At 42.6% G+C, this 14,624-nt stretch overlaps 1 protein-coding gene across 1 annotated transcript; it reads right to left on the reverse strand.

The window, feature by feature from the left end:
- Positions 1–1,549: 1,549 nt before the first annotated feature.
- On the reverse strand, positions 1,550–6,960 carry MCL1 (MCL1 apoptosis regulator, BCL2 family member). Its single transcript, XM_044001919.1, is given in 4 exon segments — positions 1,550–4,654; positions 4,915–5,162; positions 5,618–6,071; positions 6,073–6,960. Coding segments are annotated over 4 exon segments (1,086 nt in total). The 5' UTR covers positions 6,340–6,960; the 3' UTR covers positions 1,550–4,537.
- Between the last annotated feature and the right edge of the window lie 7,664 nt (positions 6,961–14,624).

Consider the following 14,624-nt stretch of genomic DNA (forward strand, 5'->3'; position numbering starts at 1 on the left):
AAAGGAATGACTCTCTGGGAGGAGAAAGAGGCAGGGATTGGGGGAAATTTATGCATATACACATACAAACCTGTTCACATAGATAATTTAACTTTTTTTTTTTAATTTACACTGCCTAACTTTCCCCCTGAACCCCTGCTTCTCTCCTCCCAGAGAGCCATTGTTTATAAGTTTACAAAATGTTTATTCTTGTAATCCCCATATATCACACTCTAAAAGTTGATGGGGAATGGGGGTGGGGGGACTTGATAAAATTTTTGAAAGGGGAAATGCTATAAGGAACTAAAAGGGGAGGTGTGGGGAGGGAAGCCTGGTCAGGGCTGATGAAGCCAAGCTTTGGAGTATAGTAGCCATTGGTATCTGCCTCCACAAAAGCTCCTAGGGTTTGGGTAACCGGCTTTATCAGGTCTGTGCTCGATTCTGTGAATTTGTTAGGTGTTGACTATTAAGACCTCTAGTCAGCCACAGCATCAGCCTGCTTATTAACTCAGGGCCCAAATTAGACTAAGGCATAGGTGTTGTCCTTCACCTCCACCCCTTCCTTCCTTTGGAGCTTAACACAAACAGCTCTTCATAAGGAGATAGCAGTAAAAATTCTACTTTGTAATCATCTGCTAGGAAATTGAGAAATGAAGGGCTTTCGGAGGGGAAAATATTCATCTGATTTCTCTTCTGACACAAAATTGCCTGGGTGGGGGAAGTTGGACCAGCCTTTTTTTTGCATGATTACTTTTTGATGCCCAGGACTTAAAACCAATATGCAAAACTCACATTTGCACATTTCCATGGTGATTCAGTCATAGCACTGAGGTAGCAGAAAATGAAAAGCAAGCTGAAGGAATCTCAAAATGGGAGGGGGGGGCAGGGGGAGCATTACAATCTCATCACCAACTAGGCACTGGTGAAGAACTTTCTTCTACCTCCTCCTTGACCTCAAATGCTATATACAGTAGAAAAGGAGACAGAAACATTACTCTTCCAAGGGCAAAAGTACCTTTATAACACAGCTCTGGCCTCAAGATTCAAAAGGACCTAAGTGAAAATCCTACCTTAGACCCTGAGCAAGTCAATTCTCCTCAGCTTTCTTTCTTAAATAACATTTAAGTGCAGCAAACCCTAATTCACATCTGTACTAGTTATTCTTGAATTTTACACCCTCCAAGCCATAGTATACCAATTGTAGGATTATAGGCTTAAGAGCAGGAAGGAACCAGAGGTGTCTCATTTTACAGATGACAAAACTGAGGCCCAAGGACTTTGCTCAAGGTCACCCAGGTAATAAGCAGCATGCCATGGCTTTTAAATCAGGGCCTGACTTCAAATCCAGTAATGAAACAAATGGTATTCCTTTATGTAAAAGTATCTTGGACTGCAAGAGGGAAGGGCTTGGGTTAACAATGTAATTAAGAACAAAAATTATGAGCACGTATATTGTAAGGGAACAAACAAGATGAGATTTTCATTTGCTCAGCTGTCTGCTCTCCAAGTAGAAAGGGAAGGCAAAGGGGGCAGGGTACAAAGTCGAAACTTAAGAGATGACCCACACACCTTGAATTTAAATAAAAGATTTATTATTCTCTTCTCAGAAAAAACAGGAAGTTAAGAAACAAACTAGATTTTACAACCCATGTATTTTGCAGTTGGTCCTAAGCCTCCCTGGCCTACCTCTTCAAGAGGAACATTATGCCTAAGCAAAGGCAGGGTGTACTCCCCCCAGATAAGTGGATTTACAGGGAATCCTAGACCAGGGATTTCAACAATTTTCCCTGAGTGAAGCAGAAGAAAACAATGCAGAGGGTTCTTCTGAGCATCTTTTCCACAACAGCCCCTTCCCTTCTCATCTCAGCACTGGCCTCAACTATGTAATAGTGACCAGGCCTTTAGTGCATTGAGGTTCTCTTCTTCTTATACTTCCTCAGGAGCACATCCCCCCTTTTCCCTTCCCATCCCATACCAGACCAGTTTTCTGATCTGTGGTCTTACTCTACCAACAGAATCCCTGTATTATGACGATCTGGGAGCTAAGACCTTTATAATGAGCTCCACTAGTAGTTTATTGGGTGAGTCACCCTTTTTGTGCCTTAATTTCCCCAGCTGTAAAGTGGGGAAGCAGGATTTCCCCTGCCCCTTTTATATGGATTTTGAAGCTATAAAAACTATATAAAGTGCTTTTAGTCCCTCTGATGTGCATGATATAAATAAGTGGGATTATGATTAAGAATGAGAAACACAACTAGGAGGAAAAACAGCTCCAGCATTAGACCTTATGGCTTAAAGATGAGGGGCAAGGCCATTCTTCCCTATTACATTCTTAGTCAAACTTGATTTATGCTTATTTTATCTACAAAGTCCATAGACTAAAGGTCTAGTTAAATTGCAACAAAGCGGCAGTTTTCAGATTAAGCAGGCTCCACCACAGTTGTTTTCAGATGGGCCAATAACAGTTAAATAGCTCTTTGAGGCTTAACACCTCTATACAAACTTGACTCCACTGGACTCACCACTTTAAAAAGTTCTAAGTCCCCTAGTGGAAAACAATTCAGAAAGGTGACAAAATGATTCAGCCATTCTCCTTCTAAAGGACTTTGGAGACAAACTCCCCCACTTAAAAGGTCATTTGTAGAAGAAACCACAGCAAGACCTTTTCCCCTCCTCTGAAAAGCCCTGACAGCAAGGGGACTTTGAGAGAGAAAAAATTTTTTTTGAATCAAAACAGGTTTAGCAAAGCTAAAGGGCACCAGCCCAAGACTTTCCTGTTCTTGCAGACATAGCCACCAAGCCCTCGGCCTCTACCCAATTGCATACTGGGAGACAAGAAGGTTCACTACTGAGAAGGGGCTACAGGGACCATCTGAGGTCATGTGAGAGTCCACAGGCCCACATCCCAAAAGGAGCAGGAAGAGTAAGAGGGATTGGTCATGTAGTTATTTATACAGAAGGGCTGGAACAAGAAAGCAAATGTTTGAAAAGTGTAACTTGGTAGAAAAATGGAAAAGCAAGTCTGCTAATTCAGACTGAGGCCAAAGCTGAGTATCTTTGGCAGAGTTTGGGAATCATTGCAATAGTAAATTTTAAACAATATACAAACATTTGTTTATTGACAGACTAGGCCTTAGCCTGTATTTGACAAGCAAGCCTAATAATAGCACCATGGTTAGATTCATCTTTCTTTACATTTACTTGCAGTTTATTTAAGCAAACAAGGTCAAGTTTGCCTCAGATGTATTATTTCCTATACAATTTCTGCTACAGAAATTTAGAAATGGTGAAAAGCATAAGAAAGTTCTGTTAAATAAGAACCAAGCCCATAAAGGAATTGTACTTGTAACATGAAATGACTGAAAAATGGATAACTCAAATGGAGTCTATGTGCATGTCATAAGCCACTATTAAAAAAAGAATAAAAAGAAAAAAAGGAAAAAGAAAAAACACACACAAAACAAAAACCCAATGAAAAAGTTCTAAAAATTACTTTGGCTCAATTATTAAGAAGGCTGCACGAATCAGTCTTTTCGTGTACTACACGTTTCCTCCCCCATCCCAGGTTCCTTCAAAGAGTAAGCCCTATCCACAAGGAAAATAACCCAAAGGGGGTTTTAAAAGTTGGTTCATAACTGTGCGGCCCTTGAATACATCACAAGTTGGTTTTGAATACCAAAAATATCTCACTAGTTAAGATCAGAAATGTTACACACAGAAAACAAGGGTTCTAAATCACCTGGCCAAACAAATGACAAATTTTAGAAGATACAGAAAAAACCCTAAACACAGAATCTCTGCTTATAACATTTCAAAGAAATAAATTTCTGTAAAAATATATACAATTTTTACAGGTATAAACACATTTACAAGTTGCTTTTTTTTGTTCTTTTTTTGGGGGGAAGGCTCTAAGAAGTTGATAACTGTAACTCAAACATCCATAAGTATTACTTATGTATAACTTAAAATCATTCAAACCATGTCAAACAAAAGAGATCGGGTACACCTGGGTACACTTGGAATTTGCCTCACACCTCTAGCCACATCACTTTCACTGTGACACTGTAAAGAGGATCCAGTCATAGTTCCAGAAGGCAGAACTTAAGCCCACCACGTTGTTAGTGCTTTTTTAACCTTGTAAAACTACTGATATCAAGGGAGATTTCTAATGCAGTTCTATGACTAGGAAGTCTACTGACCATTGTTATTTGTGAAGGAAGAAAGGTCTCTCACCCCTATTACTAAAGCTCTCCCTGGTCTTCCCCCAAGATCTGCTTGTTGCTGACAATTTTGCTTCTTTCTGATGACTGTTCTCGGAAGCAGGGCACGTTTTTCACTACTATTTATTCTTATCCAAGTCCCCTTTTGGCTCTACCAAGTGGCAGAATATCACTTCCTTTTCCTGCTAGTCCTCAGTGCTAGTACTCAGAAGGATTCTCGGATGTTCTAAGCCTGGGTGGCTTGATGTTCAGCTTCATAAATACTTTTAATTTCACAGCAGAAGTGTGCAGTTTTGGTGTTCGGAGTTGGTTACAAGTCATTTATTGCACTTACAAGGCTATCTTATTAGATATGCCAGACCAGCTCCTACTCCTGCAACACCGGCAAAGGCGAGCAGCACATTTCTGATGCCACCTTCTAGGTCCTCTACATGAAAGAATTCCACAAACCCCTCCTAGAAAAGAAAAAGGGAAAACAAAAAACAAATTTTGAAGTGGACTTCCACTGGCTCAGAACACGATTCGCCAAGAGGATGAAGGTGACAGTTAAAGAGCCTCATCAATTAGGCTCCCATCTAAGAAGCCAACATTCTACACATTGGGGAGTGCCTGGGACTGCAAGGGGGCTGTTACTTTCCCGGCCCAGCTGGCCAGGTCTCCCCATCTCTCCCCTCCCTTCCCACTCTCCAGTGACCCCCCTCTGCTTCAGACTTACCCAGCCCTTTTGCTTAATCAGCCAGTCCCTTTTGGTCTTGACCAGGACATCTGTTATGCTTTCTGCCAGTGGGTCTATGCAGCTTTCTTGGTTTATGCTCTTCAAGTGCTTTGCCACAAAGGCACCGAAAGAAATGAGAGTCACAATTCGGCCCCAATTCGTTACTCCATCACTGAAGACATGCGTTACTACTCGAGACACAGCTTTAATGTCCTCCTCGTTCTTGATGTCCAGCTTCCGAAGCATGCCTAGAAGAAAAGGGGAGGGTCATCGACTCCTATCGTTTCTGCCTCTAAGAGCAGTTTTTTTTGTCTCCCCAGCGTTTAGGTAGCGCCCGGCATATGGTAGGTGCTTCCTAAATGTTTACGGATTGGGGGATTTCTATCTTTCTCCGAGCTCCTGGAGGGCAAGGGCTGTCTTTGGCCTCTTTTTGTTTCCCCAGGGCTTGGCTCAGTGCCTGGCACATAGTAGGCACTTGATAAAGCCCCCCTCCGCTTCCCAGGTCGCGTCTTTGGCCAGAATCCATCGGGGCCCAACACAAGGCTTCCCCGGCCGCGAGGGGTCCCCCTCCGCTCCCCGCTCCCCCCGCCGCACCCCACGATGGGCTTCCCCCCGTTCTGGACACTGAGGGGCAGCGTCGCCATGTCTGCGAGCACAAAGCGGCTGCGCAAGCACTACGGTGGGACGGAGGAGGGCCACCCACCTTGGAAGGCCGTCTCGTGGTTGCGCTGGACGCCGTCTCCCACGCGCCGCAGGGTCTCCAGGGCCTTCCCGCTGCGCAGGGGCTTGGCGTCCTTGGTGCCCACCGCCTGCTCTCGAAGGTACCGGGTGATCAGTTCCAAGGACTGCCCGTACAGTTCATCTTCCTCTTCCTCCTCGGCCGGGGGAGGCGTCGAGGGCAGCGAACCCTGGGCGCTACTCAGGCTGTCCCCGCCCTCTCTGGCCAGGGCCAGCACGGACAGACGGGCGGGTCGCTTCCCGGGGGGCTCGGGTTCGTAACCGTCCAGCTCGTCCTCGGGGGACATGACGGCGTCCGCCGCCCCGTCTGCCACCTCGGTGGGCGACGAGCGGCGGCCTGGCGCGAAGAAGACCGGTCTCGGCGGGGCGGCGGTGACGTCGGGAGCCTCCGCGCCAATGGGCGCAGGCCGCGCGACCCCCCCGGACGCCCGGCACCATGGGGTCTGGGGGACTCGCGCCGCCGCTTCCGCCAATTAACCCCACCGTGGCCGCCGCCGCCGCCGCCGTCCCTACTTCGACTTCTCCGTCGCGTTGCGGCGGGGAACTCTCCACTGCCGTCCCTTTGCCAGAGGCCAGCAGGCGCCCACCGGACGGGGGAGCGCCAGTGCCGCTGCCGGCGCCCAAGCCGGCCCCGCCGCAGTAGAGATTGAGGCCGATGACGGCGTTCTTCTTAAAAGGGCCTAACATTTTCACTAAACCGCCTCGCTCAGGGAATCCGGGAGGCACGGAGATCCGCACTTGGAGGAAGCGGAAGTGAGAACTGGGAGTGGCGTCGGCGAAGCCCAGCTATATCAGATGCGTCACCAGTGCGTCACCCTGTGGCGGGAGGGGACGAAAGGAAGGGGAGGTGGGTCAGGAGGGGGCGGAGTTCCGGCAGCTCGGGCGCTTTGACGGGGTTGGCCGAGAAGGCCAGACACGCCAGGCACGTCTGTGCGGAGGCGGGGGCGGAGGCGGTTCCTGTCTCTGGACGTCGACCAAGAGCCCCAGGGAAACCTGGTTATGTAACCGGTCACCACAGAAATTCCGAGTTGTCTTTTGTTTTCGGGCTCATTTTCGGGGATTTTCCCAAGGCACGCAGGTCCGAAGCGGGCCTGACCCAGGCTACTTCCCCACCCCCATCCTTCTTCCCCTCCAATGCCCCCACCCCGGCTCTCTGGAGCCCACCCGCCACGTGATCCAGCCTTCTCCCTTCTTGGGCCTCCGCTTTTTCTTTCCACCGCCAAGGCAGTCTTTAAACCCGGGATTTGGATCAGTCGTGGATAGGGATTGGGATTCCGAGACTGGAGACATGGAAGGACTCACTGGGTACGAGATAGTGAAATAGGATCCGCGTGGGTCCAGTCTTTAAAACTTAGGCGGCAACCCCTCTGCTTCTTGGAAGAAGAAGGCCTCAACTGGCCAGAAATTAATACTTAGAAGCCAGATGTTTTTGATCGAGGCCTTTCTGGGTATAACTAGGCTGGGATAACCTTTGAAAATCCAGACCTGCCTCCATGCAACAATCAGACATCAGATTTGGACTTGAATAGTTCGATAAACATTGAATCTATTCCACGAGCCCGCAGATTCGAGTTCAAATTCTGCCTCTGATGCTTGCTCCCTCAGTGACCTTGATTGAGTGCACTTCACTGGAGTTTCTACCCAAAATTGGGCAGTTGGACTAGATCAAAACAAAGCTTCTTAAACTGTGGGTGTCGGGGGAGCAACTGAATGTGGGAGGTCTTGAAAAATGTGACAACAGTAAAAGGTTTCTGAAGATGCAACGACCAAAAATTATATACTCGTATGCCTGGGTCCGGAAAAAATTTCTCATCGAAAAGGGGTCGAGAGTGGAAAAAGTTGAAGAAGCCCTGGCCTCTACTATTCCTTCTAGCGCTCTGATCCCATGATCGATTTTTTAATATAATATACGATAACTTATTTTAATAGCTATTGCTTTATAATAAGGTTTGAAATCTGGCAATGCCCCCAACCTTTTGTTCTACCAAATGAATTTTATTATTATTCTGTCTAGTTCTTTAAAGCAATTTAGGAGTACTTACTCTGATTTGGTATAGTAGCAAGTCTATAAATTAATTTGGGCATTATCATCATCTTTGTTATATTAGCATGGACTATTACGTTGAGTCTTTCCACTTAAATCCTTTATTTCTATGAAAACTTTTGTAGTATTTATATATGCCATGAGTATTAGTTTGTAGGTAAATTCTCAGATATTTTATGCATTTTGTAGTTATTTTAAATGGAATTCCCTTTTCCATTTTTGTCAGTGCCATAGAGAAAATATAATTTGAGACTTTATTGTCTTTGCTGTTTTATTGCAATTATTAACCACCTTGATTAGTTCTCTGATTCTCTGAGGTTTTCTTTTTAAAACCTATTTTATTGGTATTTTTTGCTCACATTTCCTCCTGCATCCCCTCCCTCCTCCATTCTCCATTCTATGAAGTATCCCTTATAAAAAAGAATTCTTAAAAAGTTAGAAGAGAAAAAAAGTCCAACAAAACAAATTAACATAAATCAGACAGTTATGTTGTGGGCCCAAAGTCCCCCAGAAGTTCTCTGGGACACATTGAGGAATCTTCTTGAGAAACTAAACCAGAGGACAGATAAGCCTAGAGAGATAAGCAGAACCTGTTTGGACTGAGCTAGCTTTGGGACCTCCACCCTTCATTCTGGTCTCCCTTACCCCTGGGGAGATAAATTTGGGTGTGGCTTTGGCCTTTATGTCCTGAAGAGAGATCCATAGCCACCCCTCACCCAATTCCTCTCGCCACCACCAGTGGGGGATGGTCCTCCCTCACTTAAGGAACTTTCCACCTGCAGATGGTCCAACCCCATCAGCCCCCTATAAAAGTACTTGCCAATCTCCTGCTCTAGGAGATTGGTACCTCAGAGCCACATGCTTTGTGCCATACCTATCTCTCCATGAGAAGTCCAAGAATTTCTTTCATGGTTTCCCGCCCCACCTCTTCCCTTCCCTTGCCCCTAAATAAACTACCATCTTATTCCAACTGCTTTTGTGTGCAAGAGGGTGTAATTCTTTAAAGAGGAATTCCTAAGAACCCCTACCCCTAACCCAAACCCCGTACCCCATTTCCCCCCATAATAGTTACATGCAGAATGCTAGATTCTCCTCCCCCCCCAAAAAAAAAGAATAAGAGTAAGTCAGTCAATAAAGACTTATTAAGGACCTATTGTATGGAGGGGGTTACAAAGAAAGGCAAAATCCTGCTCAAAAGGGACTTATGGTTCAGTGGGAGGAGACACTGGCAACTTCTGAAAAAACACTGAAAAAAACCCTAGATTGTTATTCAGTTATGTCCAGCTCTTCCTAACCCCGTGACCCACCACATGCCAGACCCTTCTATCCTCCACTATAGTCTGTCCAAGTTCATGTTCATTGTTTCCATGACATAATCTATCCTCTCATCCTCTTGCCTTCATTCCTTCCCAACATCAGGATCTTTTCCAGTGAGTCCCAACTTCTCATTAGCTGGCCAAAATATTCTGTTATTGTCTTTCTTTCCTTACCTCTTCCCATAAAATCTGTATCTATTTGTATAGTGTCAGATGATGTCCCTCCTCTGTGGGTGGAGGCAGCAAGATGGCTTAGTGTTATAGAGGGTTGAGCCAGCAATCAGGAAGACAAGGGTTCAAAACCAGCCTCAGCAACTTACTAGCTTGTGACCCTGGGGAAGTCAGTTAACCCTGTTTGCATCATTTTCCTCCTCTTTAAAATGAGCTGTAACAACAAAAAACCAGGATGTGCGGCAACTAGGTGGTACAGTGGATAGAGCACCAGCCCTGGGGTCAGAAAGACCCAAGTTTAAATCTGGCCTCAGACACTTGACACTTACTAGCTGTGTGACCCTGGGCAAGTCACTTAACCCAGTTGCCTCACCAAAATCAATCAATCAATCAGAATTTTAGAGTGCTTCCTCTATTCTTGAGAATTTTTGTAGCATAGGTACTAAAAAAAAAAGATTGCTACTGTCAAATTGTGTTATTTATAGATAATTATCTATTTCCTTTATTTTTGCTAACATATTCTGTATAACAATCTAGATAAGTCTTATTATTTCCTCCCTTCATTGTGACTTTCTTTTTGATCTTCATAATCTGATTTTCCTTTATGTTTTTTTTTAAGTTAACTAATGATTTGTTGATTTTATTATTATGGTTTTGGTTTTTTTGTGGGGCAATGGGGGGTTAAGTGACTTGCTCAAGGTCACACAGCTAGTAAATGTCAAGTGCCTGAGGCCAGATTTGAACTCAGGTCCTCCTGAATCCAGGGCCAGTGCCTTATCCACTGTACCACGTAGCTGCCCCTGATTTTATTATTATAAAAAACCCTTTGTTTTGCCTATTGGCTTATCAATTTATTCTATAATTTAAATGTTTATTCTTTTGTGTTTGTTTTGAAATTGTTGGATTTTATATATTTTTTTAAAATTGTCTGCTAATGATCTACTTTTTCTAGTTTGTTTTCAGATGTTTTCAAAGATAGAATTTTTCCTCTGAGGACTGTTTTAGGTGCATCCTATCAGTTTTGATATGTTGACTCATTATTTTCCTTAATATAGTTATCTATTATTTCTATGTTTGTCCTTTGACATTTATTATCCTGGAAGTCATTACTTAGTTTCCTTATGGGTCTGTATTTTAATTATCGGTTATTTTTTATTGCTTTGTGATTCGTAAAAGGCACTTGCCTTTTTTTTTTTCTTTGTGCTCTAGAACACAATGAATTCTTAAAGGTCCTATATGAGGTTGAGACTATGCTTATAAGTATACTCACAATCAGAATTCTCCAATAATATCAGTCAGAAGTTGCCATAACAATATCATTTCCGATACAATTTTTCCAATGTTCTGTTTAGCTGTTTTCCTCAGTTAAATGTATTTGTGAAGGAGGACTATTCAAGTTTCCCACAATTATGATGTTACTATCAATGTTGTAGTTTCATACTTTTCTTTATTAACTTAGATCCATATCATTTGATGCATATTTAAGAATGATATTGTTTCATTGACTATAATGCCTTTAAGTATAATGAAGTTTCATAATTTGTCTCTCTTGACTTGGTCCACTTTTATTGTTTCCTTTTCTAAAATCTTGATTGCAACTAATGCTTTGGGGAATTGCCTGAAGCATAATAACTTTTATTCTGGCCTCTTATTTTTAATTTCTTTGTATCCTTTAGTTTAAACGTGTTTTTGATACAATAAATTGTTAGACTTTGTTTTCTTCATCCAGCAATTCCCTTTCATCTTAGTAGGGAATTTAATGTACTTACATATAGAGTGGTAATAACTGTTAAATTTGTCTTTTCTGCCTTATTATTTTTGGTTTTTTTGTGAGACAATTGGGGTTAAGTGACTTGCCCAGGGTCACACAGCCAGTAAGTCTCAAGTGTCTGAGGCCGGATTTGAACTCAAGTCTTCCTGAATCCAGGACCAGTGCTCTATCCACTACACAAGCTAGCTGCCACCTCCTCATTCTTTTATATCCATTTCCCTACCCCCTCCTTTAAGTCACAGTAAAGTTCCTCTGACTTTGTTTTTAATAATCTGCACAGAGTTTCTCTGTCCCTTATCTTCCCTCCCCTCCCCACGTTATTAACCTGCCCTGGCCCAGAGTCCTTAATTTCAGAGTTACTGCCCTGTGTAGCTTGGATTGTTTAAGAGTTGATTTGTGAGTGCCTCATTTCATGTCAATACAAACCCTGAACTAAGAGAGTGCCCCCTCTGACATCTTGCCTCTCAATCTCTGGCAAAGATTTGGGATGTGTGATAGGTATGTCAGTTTCCGAGCAGGCTCCCTACTAGTTTCCATAACTAGATTATAAGATCCTTGCATACCCTGCTCTTGGGGAAGTATCCTATATATAGTATTTAGCATAGTTCCTGGCACTAAATAAGCACTTATTAAATACTTATTGACTGACTGAATTTAAATTATGAAACATGTTATGTAGGAAATGAAAATATTTATGTTACATAGGAGATGAAAATTTAAGCCTTCAAAAAAGGCTTAAATAAGTTCATTTATGATAGATCTATGTTTCAGTACGTTAGTCATCTTTTGAATGCAGTTATTCTTCCCCAAGTATACAAGCTGTGTCTTATCCATGCTTTGTTATCCTTTGAGATTCTTGTTCATGTCCTCTTATGGTAGAAGCAAAGGTCTGTTCATGTTGAAAGCCTTTATCTAAGTATTTTTACATTCCGTGGGAGCCAGTGAAGCACTCAGGCCATCAACCTCTTATCTGTTCCACTCAATGCTTTTCAGTCATACAATTCCTGGATTTCTTTTATGTGTGCAAGTCCCCTTGGTGTTATACTGTAGATCCATTATGCCCTCCTTGTACCTCTTCATTGTCCATTGGGTCAATTGCAGTATTGATTTTTTATTTATTTTTTTTTGCAGGGCAACGAGGGTTAAGTGACTTGCCCAGGGTCACACAGCTAGTGAGTATCAAGTGTCTGAGGCCAGATTTGAACTCAGGTCCTCCTGAATCCACAGCTGGTGCTTTATCCACTGCGCCACCTAGCTGCCCCTCTCATAAACATTTTAAAGAAAAATGATCACATTTTCTTGATACTATTATTGTTTGTGTTGCAGTGTGTGTACTCTTTTAGTGTTCATGCTGATGTAGGAGGCAAAAAGGGCCTAATTCAGATATGAGCTCTAAGAGGGATTCAGACCTCAGTTAATGGCTAACTTACAAGTCAGGATGCTAAGTTCTCTTACGCACAGTAATCAGTACCCATAACATTAACAGAGGGAGCTAGGCCATGAAAGCCTCAGACTATAACAATGGTACATTGACAGGCTATAGAAATTTAGACTAGAAATAAATGATAAATGAAGATGTTTTGAAACTAAGCATGGGATTCAGAAAGAGACATGTGCAGAAAAGGCCAAATTTGTCCCTAGATTCACCTTATGACGTGTAAACCCCCAAAACACACCTCCACAGAAAAAGGTACCCACCTCGGGGGTTGGTTTAGGACCCCAGGAACTCCAAATTAGGATAAACCCGCCCCTATCAAAAGAGAATAAAAAGCCTTGACCACAGAATTGTACCTCTCTAAGGTGGAGATTATTATAATGAAACTGATAATTTATCCATACTATAAATATAACTATCTTTTCTTTCCTTCTTTGAGAGATACCTTTCTACTATTCTGGTTCTCTCCCTGTGTTCACTCACAGTATTGCAATAAAACTTGGGAAACCGAGTCACTGAGTCTTGTAATTCTTTTGGGATGACCCACAATCAATTTAACCCTATTTCCATCCCACATCAATACCATATCAAGAGATCTGAACCATGTTTATCCACATATCATAACCCAACACATCCAAAACCCAAAACTTTTACAGACCTCTCTGGAAAATTTGTAGGCAGACCTAGATAAGAGTACAAGATGAGGAGAGGATAGATTTGTGATCTGGAGTACTCACATCAGAGATATCGGAATAAGTCATTTGTCTAGTCTCGCTGCCCACCCTAGCTTCTTTTTCTTAAATGGGGTTTCTATTTTTTCACATAATACTTCAGGGATTTAGATGTCAGGAGTCCAGATATGATGATTCCGTTGTCCTAAATTATGAAAAGACTTATGGAAATGTGGAAGGTTCATTCTATTTTTCATCTATTTGTTGTATCTCTTTATGCTCTTAGGACTTATCCTACACCAAACTGTGAGAAAACAGTTATTATTAATGAATTTCTTGGGGACCTACAGATCCCTTCTCTCCTCCCCATCCCCCTCCAGAAATCAACAAGGGTAACAATAGAGATGGAGATTGATTCTTTTGTCTAGCTAGTAGAATAGTTGAAAGACTGTGGGATTATATCACACCTAGATTTTGCCCTTTGCTCTTCAGAGATGGTCTTTTGCATACTTCCCCATTAAGTCATCTAGAGCTTATTTAAATTTGGACCACCCTCTGGTCATGTCAACCAATGGAAATTATACATAATCAAATTATACATGATCAATTAGCTTTGATTATATATAATGACCCACCTCTATCAAAAGAGAATAAAAAGGGGCAGCTAGGTGGCGCAGTGGATAGAGCACTGGCCCTGGAGTCAGGAGGACCCGAGTTCAAATCCAGCCTCAGATACTTGACACTTACTAGCTGTGTGACCCTGAGCAAGTCACTTAACCCCAATTGCCTAAAAAAAAAAGAGAGAATAAAAAGCCTTGACCACAGGATTGTCCTAGCTTGGCTCACACTTTGCCCCTTTCTTGGCTCAGAATGAGATCGCTTAGTGCATGCTCTTCCTCTTAGGGCCTTGAGACCACATGCTCTCACTCTGAGAGACCGAACAGGTCTGGAGCTTTTCTCCTGCCTGTGCTAACTGCCACGTGGTTAATTCTTTACTGATATATGTGATATTAATTAATAATAAAAGCTTACTGCTAAATTAATTTAGAAAACACAGTTTAGTATGATAATTTTTTTAAAAAACCCACCAAACCACTCTTTGACATATGATGAGATACTACTGTTCATAATCTTTCACCGTCATCCTCTTTAAGACCTACAAATTACTTTATGTTATGAACTGATGTACCTTGATGCCATTTGGCAAGGTAATCAAGTATTTACTAGCTGAGGTGATTTTGGGGCTTTTTTTTGCCAACCTTATGGTAACGATTATGTTATAGTGGTTAAGCTTTTGTAGGAAATCGTTATTATTCATGTTAATTAATATCTGTGTGCTTCCAAGAGATTGTATCTACTCCCAGCCTAAATGTAGCCCAGTGCCTCTGATCATCTTTTTATCTTTGTGTAGAGTCTGAGTGTCCAGGAAACGATTCACAAGAGACAGCGGGAACAGAAATGTTGAGCATTTCCACCAGAAATAAAGGGAGTTGGTTGGTAGCAATTCTTTCCCCATGACAGTGTTTGGTCTAGTTCCCTTTTTACTTTATGAACAATAAACTAT

Source organism: Dromiciops gliroides, chromosome 4, assembly GCF_019393635.1.
Source record: "Dromiciops gliroides isolate mDroGli1 chromosome 4, mDroGli1.pri, whole genome shotgun sequence".
In the NCBI taxonomy this organism is placed as follows: Eukaryota; Metazoa; Chordata; class Mammalia; order Microbiotheria; family Microbiotheriidae; genus Dromiciops; species Dromiciops gliroides.